The sequence below is a fragment of the Channa argus genome, chromosome 3, assembly GCF_033026475.1.
Source record: "Channa argus isolate prfri chromosome 3, Channa argus male v1.0, whole genome shotgun sequence".
In the NCBI taxonomy this organism is placed as follows: domain Eukaryota; kingdom Metazoa; phylum Chordata; class Actinopteri; order Anabantiformes; family Channidae; genus Channa; species Channa argus.
In genome coordinates, this window is record NC_090199.1 from 4,593,119 (window position 1) to 4,605,767 (window position 12,649).

The 12,649-nt window shown below is 38.8% G+C and overlaps 1 protein-coding gene across 1 annotated transcript; it reads right to left on the reverse strand.

Moving 5' to 3' along the window:
- Positions 1-286: 286 nt before the first annotated feature.
- Positions 287-4,114, reverse strand: LOC137124624 (sialic acid-binding Ig-like lectin 13). Its single transcript, XM_067499725.1, has 5 exons — positions 3,465-4,114; positions 1,620-1,967; positions 1,312-1,530; positions 495-755; positions 287-309 (listed from the first exon to the last, which is right to left on the reverse strand). Exons 1-5 carry the CDS (start codon positions 3,532-3,534, stop codon positions 287-289), a joined length of 921 nt encoding a protein of 306 aa, XP_067355826.1. The 5' UTR covers positions 3,535-4,114.
- Between the last annotated feature and the right edge of the window lie 8,535 nt (positions 4,115-12,649).

A 12,649-nucleotide genomic window follows, 5' to 3' on the forward strand; every position in this document is an offset into this window, starting at 1 on the left:
AATGACGTCCAGCCCTGTGGTGCATGTCTGTGTAATACAGCCATGATCGATTCTCTGCTGAGTGCAGTTGGAAAGTCGTGTTGTGGGCCATGGTGACAGTTACTGATTTACCTCTCACAAAGTTATGGCAGCATTTGAGGATGATCGGATAAGACATGATGTACTTAATTGTCCCTGAGAGGACATGTGACTTATGACACAGGTAGTTTGCACAATTGCATTCAATCCTTGCACAAGGCAAAAAGATGCTGTTGGTCAAAATATCAGCAAAAAGCATTTTGTATGTCTAAGTCTTATATGTACAGGAGTCTGAGAGAAAAATGAAAATGTTATTAAGTTTACAGTATATCACTGTTTCTGCTCAAACACTTTGTTTTTAGTCAGTTGATAAATGATGTTTTAATGCCAACTGTTTTCATCTGACACAGGACTTAAACAACAAGACGCTGGAGAAAGATGAAGGTTTGTTAAACTTTATTAATGCAAAATCTTACCTGGCTGACCGATAAAATGTAAGTCAGACGTCTGACGTCCCATTGTGTTCTGGGCTTCACAGTAATAATTCCCACTGTGTTCAGGTCTGAAGTCTGTGATGGTGAAGATCTGTCCTGAAGCTTTTGGTGAGTCTTCATTCTCCTTGTACCAGGTATAACTAGCTGCTGGGTTAGCATCACTGCTACAGGTCAGAGTCACTGAACTACCCTCCACTATCTCAGCAGAGGGACTCACTGACACTGAGGGAAGCTTTGGAGGATCTGGAACATAAAATAAAAACATTTTAATAATGTTACAGAACCCTGCACAATATGAGTCACCATTAAGACAAAACAAACAGGAATGATGTAGATTTTAATACATTATTTTCATTGAAATGAATTAAAAATGTGTGTATGGGCCCAAAGTTTAGAGTTGGTTTTGTTAATGAAAAACACAGATCTATAAAGCAGATGTGATCAACAAATGAGAAAAGGTAAAAAAATGGGGAAACTGTATGAATCTCTTGACCAAGGAATGACTCCACCCACTGCTGCTAAAGGATACAACCAGCTCCACTAATGATGTTGCTAATATCCAGGACACATTTTCCGATTAAACATCATATTTTACAGTTTACAGTCAGACTTTGCAGTGAAAACTGAAAATGAGAGACATGTAAAATCTCATGGGAAAAAAATCTGATTTTCATTTCAACTCCCTACAATAAATCATCAGGACACACACACACACACACACACACACACACACACACACACACACGTTTAGAAACAGCAGGTGTTGGTGTGTTAGTAGAAGAGTGTTGAGGAAACTCACACACTGAAGGAGACGGAAACGTCTCTTGTCCTTTTACAGCACAGGAGAAACTGTCTGTAACATGAACACTGACGGAAATATTAGAAGAAGTTTGTCCTTCAATTTTCTGTCCCTTGTTGTACCAGATGTATGTAGGTAGATCACAGCTGCTGTTACACTGCATCTCCACCATGTTAGAACCTGGATATGATGCTGCTTTGATCACCTGCACACTGAGAGCTGAATGTGCACAAAGAACAAAAATGATTTCATTCATACACGAAGGAAAATATTTCAGACACATGAACCTTTTGGAAAACAAATGTTACCTGTAACAGACAATTTGACTCCAGGTTGACCAGTAAATTTCCCATCTGATTGGTTTGTTTCAAATCTGAACTTGTACACAGCTGAGTCGTTCTGTCTCAGGTCTGCGATTCTCAGAGTACAGACTTTGTCATCACAGAGAAACTTCACACGACCTGTGTAATGTGAGTCTGTTGTCAGATTCTCAGGGTTATTATCAGGTCCTTTAGTAAACCATATTCTCTTTAAAACTCTGATATATTTATCAGGTGGGTATTTGTAGGTGCAGTTTATGTCCACTGTTGATCCGTTTATAGCACAGATGTCAGTAGAAGTGTAATTCACTCCCCAGCCATCCTGACCATGTATCACTGTAACACAGAACAGAAACAACTGAATTAACCTCAGTTAAATATCTGTCAAGAAAAATGATCAGATCTGATAACAGATAATTCTGCATCACTCTACAACAGCTGAACTAGAACATTTGATTTGGTTCTACAGTGTTTTTTAAGTTTTGTAGTTTCAGCTGTGCTTCATTCTTCCTGTGTGTCTCTGTGGTAAAAAGGATCAGTACAAAGCCTGAAACGTGAATCTTCCTTTTAGAAGTTTACTGCTGTTTCACATGTTAAGAATCATGATTCATGGTGTTTTAGTAAGAATTTAACACACAGTGTTTGATCTGTTGAACTGTGTGAACTACACATGATGCATAGGAAGATGTGACCATGATCTTTATAATAATGTGTGTGTGAGCACTGAGGAGTCATCAGACACTGTTGCTTTTCCTGTTTATCTTCCTGTTTGTTCACTCTGTGGTCGAGTTGCTGCTGAGTTAAGTGTGAAAATATCCACAGCAGCTGTGTTTAACTCTCCTGAGAAGACAAATGTCCACTACTCAAACAGTAATAAAAATACACAAGCAAACACAAGCTCTCAGTGTCCCACTTCTTCTTAGCTAACCTCTTTCTCTGTATACACTCCTGAACTTCCTCGTTCCACCACCAAGTCTCCTTGTCCGCTTTCCTATTTCCAGATGACACACCGAGTACCCTCCTACCTGTCTCCCTGATCACATTAGCTGTAGTGGTCCAGTCATCTGGAAGCACCTCCTGACCACCCAGAGTCTGTCTCAGCTCCTCCTTGAAAACTACACAACATTCTTCCTTTTTCACTTCCACCACTTCGTCCTCTGCTCTGCGTTTGTCGTCTTCATCTTCCTCACCACCAGAGTCATTTTACACACCACCATCCTGTGTTGTCTGGCTACACTCTCCCCTACCAATACTTTACAGTCACTGGTCTCTTTCAGATTACAACGTCTAAACAAGATCTAGTCCACCTGAGTGCTTCTACCTCCGCTCTTATACATCACCCTATGTTCCTGCCTCTTGTGGAAGAAACTGTTCCCTTCACCTACATGTCCATTGAAATCTGCACCAATCACCACTCTCTCACCTCTGTTGATGCTCTGCATCACTTCATCTAACTCACATCCTTCCTGTGGGTCATAACCACCAACAACATTGAACATCATCAACCTGTCTGATACCCTGCCTCTCGCCCGATGACAGCTAGGATAGACTCCAGCCCCCCCAAGACCCTGAACAAGATAAGTGGCTACAGTAAAATACTTTTCTTCAGGTTGTCAGTCATTCAGTTCCCTGAGAACGATTGTAATAAATGTCCCAAGAAGAAAACTGTCCAGTTATTACCAGCGAAAACCAAATGTCACAAACAATCTGAACTTGAGATTTGCACAGTAATTTTTTCCACTAAACCATCTGTGATTGAGGACATTCACACAACTCTTGTTGAATTTCCTCACATTCCTCTATTATAAAGCAGCAGATGTAGATGTACAGCACCTGACACAGAGAGAAGGAAGACGACAAATCCATTCACTGCTGCTGTTAAACTCATAGCTGCTCCTCTCATGTGTCTGTGTGACAATAAAACATGTTAGCAGACAAATACAGAAACAGGAAATACATCAGTCTCAGACAGAGAAGGACTCTGTCTCTAAAATGTCTTTCCTCTGTCACCAGTGAACAGAAGATAGAAATCAGGCTGTTGACACACGTCACACTTCATTATTCACGGTATTTAGCACGACGAGCAAAACAGCAGCAAACACTAAATTTTAGGCTTTTACATATAAGTATAGAATTTATAGCACAGAGTGAGACGAGTTGATTTTCATGTCATTTAATTTCTGACACTTTAACTGGACTCTGTAACATTATTGTTCCCTCTACTGCAAATAATCTTTGAAAATCATCCTAAAATAACTCATGATCAAATGAAAATGTGACATTTCCTATACATATGCTGCAAATTGTGAAAATTGACTGAAATGGCTCTAATGTGCATCCTGTATGAATTTCAGATAAAAGCATGTAAAGATAAAAGTGTCTTCTGTTTGGACACAGTTTGGTGTCTGATAAACAAAGTACTATTATGTCAGTGGTGAACTTATCAGGACAAATGTAACAATGATACATAATTTGACACACGAAGGAGTTTTTTTTTTAAATCTACAAAAAAAGATAGAAAATAAAACTTCATTTATTCTATAACTACAGAGGACGACTGTCGTGGTGAAACACAGAGCCCATAAAGAGCCACGAGACCAATCAGGGAACTTGTGAATCATGAAGCAGTTTCACTAAGCAAAATGTTCCATTCATTGCTTCAGTCATTAGTTTTTATTTGAACTCTATATAATTAAATGAACAACCATGAAAACAGATCATTAATCTGTGCTCTAACATATAATGATTGACATCATCTCAAGTGAGACCAAAATGGAGACGGCTGAAGCCAAAGCCTATTTCTGACCCATCCTCTTTGTCATCTCCTATGCATGATGTCATATCCTTCTTATATCCCAAATAAAGAAGTCAGTAAATAAAGATATGTAGCAATTTTTCAATAAGTGATAATTTGTTTTTTTGTCCTTTCAGCTTATCCCGTGAGTTCGGGGTCGCCACAGTGGATCATTGTCCGCATGTTGATTTGGTACAGTTTTTACACCAGATGCCCTTCCTGACGCAACCCTCCCCAATTTCTACCGGGCTTGGACTCGCACTGCACAGCTGGGGAGGGTAATGGGTTGTTAGGGGTTCAGTGTCTTACCCAGGGACACTTTGACATATAGCCAGGGCCGGGGATCAAACCACTGACCCTGTGGTCCGTGGACAACTGCCTTTACCAACTGAGCCACAGCCACCATTTGTTATATTTATAAAATGAAAGGAAGCTGCTTATGAGAAGTGATGACGTGTAAATAATCTCTTTGTTTCTTCTGCTTCTTCAGTCCCTCTGTGGTCAAGCTGCTAAAATTTAGCAGCTAAATGGTTGTTTGTTGAGAAATGCAGAACACTGTGAGATACTAAACATCATCATTTAACAAACAGAACAAGTAGATTGGTAGGATTTCGATTGAACACAAAATGGTGATTTAATGTAGATTTTAAAATGACTTTGGCCGATTTAAGTGGTTTGGTTGATAAACTGCAGCAAATCAGATATTTGAAAACTCCATCTGGCAAAATGCACAAACACACACACAACAGTTATTAATGGTAAAAGACATAATTTGTCCTGTATTTCATGTGAACAGACCCTCTAAAGCAGACAGAGTGATGACTGTGCAACACTGAAGCTTCACAACTAGAGGACAGTAAAGCAACAGTTTACTATCCACCACTGAATGTACTTTTGGTACTTTACATACAGGTATTTTACAAAAGAAGCTGATGTATTATTAAATAGCTTCATCATCGACTTATATTTAGTACATCGTACTGTTGACTTAATATTTAGCTGTATATTATCAGACATTTGATGCATGTTTGCTATGTTGCAAATATGACATTAAAAAGTTACTGAGCATTATTTTATCTTTATACTTTTAGCACAAAGAACAGACAAACTGTTAACACAGTGCTGATAACTGCCCACAACTAACAAATGCATATGGTTCTCTACAAAGCTCACACCTCATTCTCTGCTGGCTTATGGTGGTGATAAGGCTGCAGTCACATGAAGCATCAGAGACAGGATTGGTCAGAGTGAGGGTCAGAATAAGGTAAATGAAACACACCAACAGGAAAATGTACAGTGTTCTATCACAAATGTGTGAGAATGAATAAATAACCATATTTAAAACACTGCACTTTTGGCTGCTTCCTGTGTAAATCTTACAATTTACAGTATAAATGGAGATGTACAGTACCTGGAACAGCTAGAAGGAGGACGACACATCCATTTGCTGATGCTTCTCATATTTTCTCTATGACTTTAGAGACTTAACATACTAGTGCAGCAACCAGTGTGTGTTCATTAAATGAGCTAAACACAGACTTTCATCTAAAATGTAGAAGTCCAGTTGGTAAAGATAAAGCCAACTTCCTTCCTCTTTACACACATACATACATGATGAATAAGATGTGTAGGTGTCATAAATATAACTTCTTCAGTAAAGAGGGTGTGATAATGAAGTCATGTGGCCTGTTAGTATCAAACCCATTATATTAAAATATCCCACTAACAAAAGAGACAATTACAAAGAATTGAGAGAAACTGAGACTTTTGAATTGTGAGTAGAATTCAGTGTCTCAAAAACCAAACCAGCTACAAAACCATCAAACATTTAAAGACTGATGCAAGAAATGTGAAATCTAACAAATTGAACAAAGATAAAATAATACTGTGTCATTAACACCATGAACCTAAAAGCAAATGTGAATATAGTTTTTTCAGCTGATCAGCCATAACATTATAACCACTAAAAGGTGACGTGAAGAACATCAATTATCTCGTTACAATGGCACCTGGAGGTGAGTTGGATAAATTAGGCAGCAAGTGAACACTGGGCAAGAATCTGATGCAGATTTATGTTTCATTACTTGTTACTCCTCACTTTATTCAAAATGTATATTAGTACTTCAGTTATTACTCATTACATTACTTTGTTGAAGGAAACAGTGGAAATGGGCAACATTAGCTTCAGTAGTTCTCTGGTGCTTGTTGTAGCTGCCGTCAATGATTAAAATGCAGTTTTAGCTGTTTGAAGAGCTACATCACCCGTTGCAGCCACAGAGGGCTCATCTTTCTTGAGGTGTATCTGCACGAGCTTTACATTGTTGTGCTGTGTTAATAAGTGTAATAAGAGGTTTGAGGTCATGTACTCGCAGTGGAAAGTTTGACTTCCTGCACACAATTGACATGTTACAATGACGTTCTCATTAACGTACATTTGATACAAATCAAAGTAATGGGAACATTTCCAGCTGTTTTTGTTTTTTGTTTTATTTATAACTTTTTTCACTATTCTTCACTGGAAACGTCATGTTATTACTGTAACACTCAACAATAAAAAGTAATGATAAAATAAATCCGAGACGCTGCTTCCAGGTTCGGGCGCCGCAGCCATACTCGATTTCCACCTATCCCTGCCCTGCCCACTACTGATTACCTGGATCAGGTTTGTTCAGTCAATTTACAGCTGGAACAACATTAGGAATGAAAATGCATAAAGGAGAGAGCAACATAAATTATTATAATGAGGAAGAATTCATTCACAAAAAGCAGTTTGTACTTGACTCACAATACAAACAACTGTGCTAAAACATAAAGAAATAAGAGGAAAAGGATTTGGTGAAGACATTGTATATTCAGGAAGGGAATAATAGACTGGTGATGGGAGCAGAATACAAAATACCCAGAGCACTCAGTTCAAATATAGTTCAGTTTCATTCATTCTCCACTGTTCAAGTCCTGATTAACTCACTTTTCCTCTGTCACCAGTAGATAGAAGATATAAATAAGGATGTTTAAATTCATCAGACTTCTTCACACCAAACGATAAACCAAACCATGCAAGAGGTTCTATCGTGATTGGTTTTGAAACCCAGAGCCCCGTTCGTTGGACGTGGATTAACAGGTCAGCTGGATCATTTTGACGATTTAACCTGATCCTGAATCTGGTGGCTTTTCCAACATCACGGTGTGATTGTGAGTCCAGCAACAGATTTGCAATCTCAGACCTACTCAGTAGCAGGTTTATTCTCAGGTTTAGTCAGTGGGAACAAGATTTAAATGATGTTGGAAGTGTGGATGCTCCATTTTTAACACGCGCTAACCACTGAAATGTGCAAATCTAAATAAAGCAAAAGGTTAATCTGTCACTGGCTGCAGTCTGATGATGTCCATCAGCAAAAGGTCTGAATATCAATCATCTATATATGAAGTGTGTAGTTATTTACGATTTACACATCGTCCCAAATTGTTTGGAATTGGGGTTGAGCAAATATGATAGTTTTTATAAAAATATTAAACACATAAATGACGATGTATCATTAAGACTTAACCACCTTTCAGCAGTTAAAATGGTTAAAATCAGCTCCACCTTTACCAACAATGACCTTTGAGCCTTATTTTATTAATCACTGTACATGTTTTGCCATAATTAACACAAAGTATTTTTTTTAAATGCACTGTTTTCTTAGTGGATTACTTATACTTTAGTATTTTAAAAATCATGTAAATAATCTGCTTAGTAAATGTACTTGACACTTTTACCACCTTTGCACACAGTCTTATCACAGTGCTCAGAGTGGACATGTGGACCATTGTCCTCCATGACAGTAATAGGACCACCGGTGGTAATGTCAGGTCAACAAGCACAAGACTTCACAGTTGTCCAAGAGGAAAAAATCAAACTTTTCTAACCCTAACCCAGGCTGACTAAGAGCCATAGTTCTGTTGAGCCTAGTTTTCCCTTAACTCTGAGCAGCAATGACTTCATGACTTTCTTTATGAATAAAATTTAAGTTATTAGAGAAATAATTCCCCAGATCCTCCCCCCAAATATTACAGATGGATCTTAACGTACAACAGGGATAGAGTCATCGATAACGCCCCAATCTTATCTTTAGAAACAGGCTATGTACCACAGGCCTATAAGGTAGCTGTAATTAAACCACTACTTAAAAAACCCTGTCTTGATCCAGGTGTCTTAGCCAATTACAGACCAATATCTAATCTCCCCTTTATTTCTAAAATCCTTGAAAAAGTAGTTGCAAAACAATTATGTGATCACCTTTATAGGAATAATTTGTATAAAGACTTTCAGTCAGGATTTAGAGCTCATCATAGTACCGAAACAGCACTGGTAAAAGTCACCGACGATCTTCTCTTGGCGTCAGATAATGGACTTGTCTCTATACTTGTTCTGTTAGATCTTAGTGCTGATCTCAATTTCTTCTTCTTCTTTCAGACAAAACTGAAATCATAGTACTTGAGCCTTAAAATCTTATAAATATGCTATGCAACCATATCGTTACTCTATATGGCATAAGTTTGGCCTCCAGTTCTACTGCAAGGAACCTTAGAGTTAATTTCGACCAGGATTAGGAGCATCCTGTCTCAAAGTGAAGCTAAAAAAGTAGTCCATGGATTTGTTACCTCTAGGTTGGACTACTGTAATTCCCTACTTTCAGGATGCCCCAGTGACTCCCTAAAGAGCCTGCAATTAATCCAAAATGCTGCAGCAAGAGTGCTGACTGGAACTAGCAAGAGAGATCATATTTCACCTTCACTAGCTTCTCTCCATTGGCTTCCCATTAAATCTAGAATAGAATTTAAAACCCTGCTTCTTACATATAAAGCTCTGAACGGTCAAGCTCCATCATGCAGGCCTACTTTTGGTTCCCAGAATTTCAAAGGTAGAATGGGAGGCAGAGCCTTTAGCTATCAAGCTCCTCTCCTGTGGAACCAGCTCCCAGTTGAGATTTAGGAAGCAGACACCCTCTCTACTTTTAAGTCCAGGCTTAAAACCTTCCTCTTTAATAAAGCTTATAGTTAGTTATAGTTATGCTGCTATAGCCTTAGACTGATGCACTGAGCTCATTTCCTCCTCTCCCCCCACAAACATTTATATATACACATTTACATTTACATAAATAAAGTTGTGACCATGCTCTCTATAAAAATCGGAGAGGAGACGTCACACAGTATGGAGGTGCAGCTAAATACTGAGAAGGCTTTGGGTCTAAGAACTTACTGACAAAAAGGAACAATTATCATTAGACACTGTGCTATTTTTGTTTACTCTGTCGTCAAGTTGCTGAACAATTAAGTGTGAAAAAAATAAAGACATGAGTAAAACCAGTGCAAGTAGCTGTGATTAACTCTACAGATAAGAAAAACGGCTGCTACTTGTGACTATAAAAAGCATGGAAACATCACAATGAGATCTCACAGTATCAAAATTAATGATAAATAAAAACCTGATCTTACTGTAGCACAGTTGGACTGGGCCCAAGTGCTGGGACAGGGCAGGTACGGTGGAGAACAGGTAATACAGTGTGTGTGTGTGTATGTGTGTATGTGTGTGTGTGTGTGTGTGTGTGTGTGTGTGTGTGTGTGTGTGTGTGTAAACTAGATCAGGGCAGACCGAGGAAAAAAACAAAAACAACTCCAAGCTAAGGATCATATCAAATGTCACAGATTTGTACGATTTCAGACCAGGAAGTCAAACAAACTACGAATGTTCAGTTCTTGGAATCAGGGTGATGATAACAAAGAGATGTGCAATAGAAACAGAGAGTGCTGCATGATGCCACAGTCTATATGACAGTGGTCTAATGTCTGATGAAGCCCTGTGGACTTTTCTGAATAGGGAAAAAAGAAACAGTGATCATTAAACTGTGTCTGCGACTCACTTTGTTTACTCTGTCATTAACTTGGAGCAGAGTAAAGTGTGAAAACCATAAACGCGTCACAATTATTGTATTAGACCATTGCTAAAAACTACTACTATGAGTATGGAAACTCTGAGGTCAGGCAGTATTGAAACTACACAAGGAAAAAGTTTCAATTCATACACTTTTAATGAACAAACACAACTTGCATGGTTTGGGCAAAGTGTTAAGGAATCAAAGTCAAGCAAGACAAATTCCATTCACCCAACATTTGTTGCTGGTTTTATCACTACCTTGGGAAACATCAACATGGACCCTACAAATGTGGAGATAGGCAGCTACTGGCAGTTCAGTTGGCTTTAGAAGAAGGCTGCCACCGGCTCAAAGGAGCAGAATATCCTTTCATGGTCTTCATAGACCACAAAAACCTAAAATATCAAAATGGGATTCCATGTGCCCTGTTCATGGCCCAACAAGGTTTCAGGTAGCACACCATAAAAATCTGACACCCTGGAATTCTTATGTCGAAAATGTGCCCAAGGCAATACTTCCAAAACACTCCCCAGCTGCCTTCTCCACCCTTTGTGACTGGTTTACCAATCTCATCGGAAAATACCACAATCCTTAGGTAGTAGATTGAATTGTACCATTTTACAAAACACTTAATTTCCCTTCCTATACCTCCTGGCAAAGAAATTGCCAAAGTCATGATCCAGCCCATCTTCCATCTCCATGGCTTCCCCTGCAACATAGTCCCTGACCGAGGCCCTCAGTTCATGGCCAAGTTCCAGGCAGAGTTCTGTAGATTGCTACGAATGTCCATCAGTGTATTCTAAGGTTTTCATTCACAGCCCAAAAGACAGACTGAAAAACTGACTAACAAGCTGAAAACTGGATTTCACCTTCTGTTACCAGGACCTTGAACCTTTATAAGCAACTTGGCATTTCAAACCACTTTTTTGACACCTAGTGCACATTAGATGATGGTTCTAATACACAACTAACATCCACTGCAGCAATGATGTCTGAGAGATTAGCAGATTTTGCAAGATTTTATGGTTCCCTTTCTTTTTTCTAGCAACTGCCATGATCTGGCCCACTTCCTGTTTTGCTTTGTAGCCCTTTTTTCTACTTCCTGTTCATGTCATCCAGCTTCACCACTGATTATCGTTCACAATTGATAACAACTTTTGTTAATTGGTTTCTCGTTAATTTTTTTGTTATTGCCTGTCCTGTTTTCTTTTACTCGCCCCAATTATCTTTTCCCTCTGTAGTACTCAGTCTGAATTTTGTCCTCTATTTATGAGTGATTTTAGTTTTGATACCTAACTTATTAACTCTTTTCTCTGGTTTGTTCTCCTTGTTTACCCCATTTAAGTTACAAAATCATTATTTCTTACAAAATAAAACTAACTCGCATTTCACATCCCTCTCACACTATTGCTTTTGGGTCCTATACAAATCCCGGACAGCACTTCTTCCTCTTCTCCACTGCTTCTCTGCTTCACACTGATCCGCTGTTGTTCCAACTGAAGACCAATAGCTGAAGTACTGGTGTCTAAGTAATGGTACCAAAAACCGAAATAGATGCAGAAAAACTAGGGGTTTTTGCTTGTAGGGTCCATAAAATTGAGGAAAACCCCAAACACAGAACATCACGTATCTTAACAACAACCTGAACTACACATTTACAGACTATTTATAGTGAACTTTTTTCAAAATACACACCAACAAACATTGTTTATTCATAAGTCCCGTATTTTCTTACATTTTTCTGTTCTTCTTTCTGATGCAATGAAATGTATATGTACAGTACCTGACACACAGAGACGACAAGTGTTGCTGTTGTTGAACCAATCTGCTCTCATTTGTCTGTGTGACTCTAGAGGCAATAGAAAATATTAGCAGAAAAAAACATGACACAGGAAATGCATCAGTCACATCACTTTACAGCTCTACTTACAACAGCGAAAGATCTTTTCTCAGTCACACATACACAGAAGCTAGAAATAAGGATGTTTGAACACATCAGACTTCGTCCTGCATGTTGACCACAATGCCAAAACTAAACTTTTATGTAAAACATAAAAGTATTTAATGTAGGGTACAGAGTGGGAGATAGTATGGAGCAGTAGCATGTTGTCCCTGTGATTGCGTGGATTGTCTGGTACGCTGGTTTCCTCCCCCAGTCAAAAGACATGTGTCAGGTTAACTGATAACTCTAAATTGCCTGTAGCGTGTCAATGGTTGTCTGTCTGTGTATGTCTTTCTGTGTTCGCACTAAGATCAGCTGGAGACCAGTCCGGGATGGACCCCATGATGGGGGCTGGCTGAGTCCCATG

Excerpts from the sequence above, each read along its gene's own strand:
- LOC137124624 (XM_067499725.1), bottom strand. The coding sequence starts at position 3,534 with ATGAGAGGAGCAGCTATGAGTTTAACAGCAGCAGTGAATGGATTTGTC. Across the intron at positions 1,968-3,464 it reads CTTCCTTCTCTCTGTGTCAG|TGATACATGGTCAGGATGGC; the intron begins GTGCTGTACATC and ends TCTGTGTTACAG. Across the intron at positions 1,531-1,619 it reads AGTCAAATTGTCTGTTACAG|CTCTCAGTGTGCAGGTGATC; the intron begins GTAACATTTGTT and ends GTGCACATTCAG.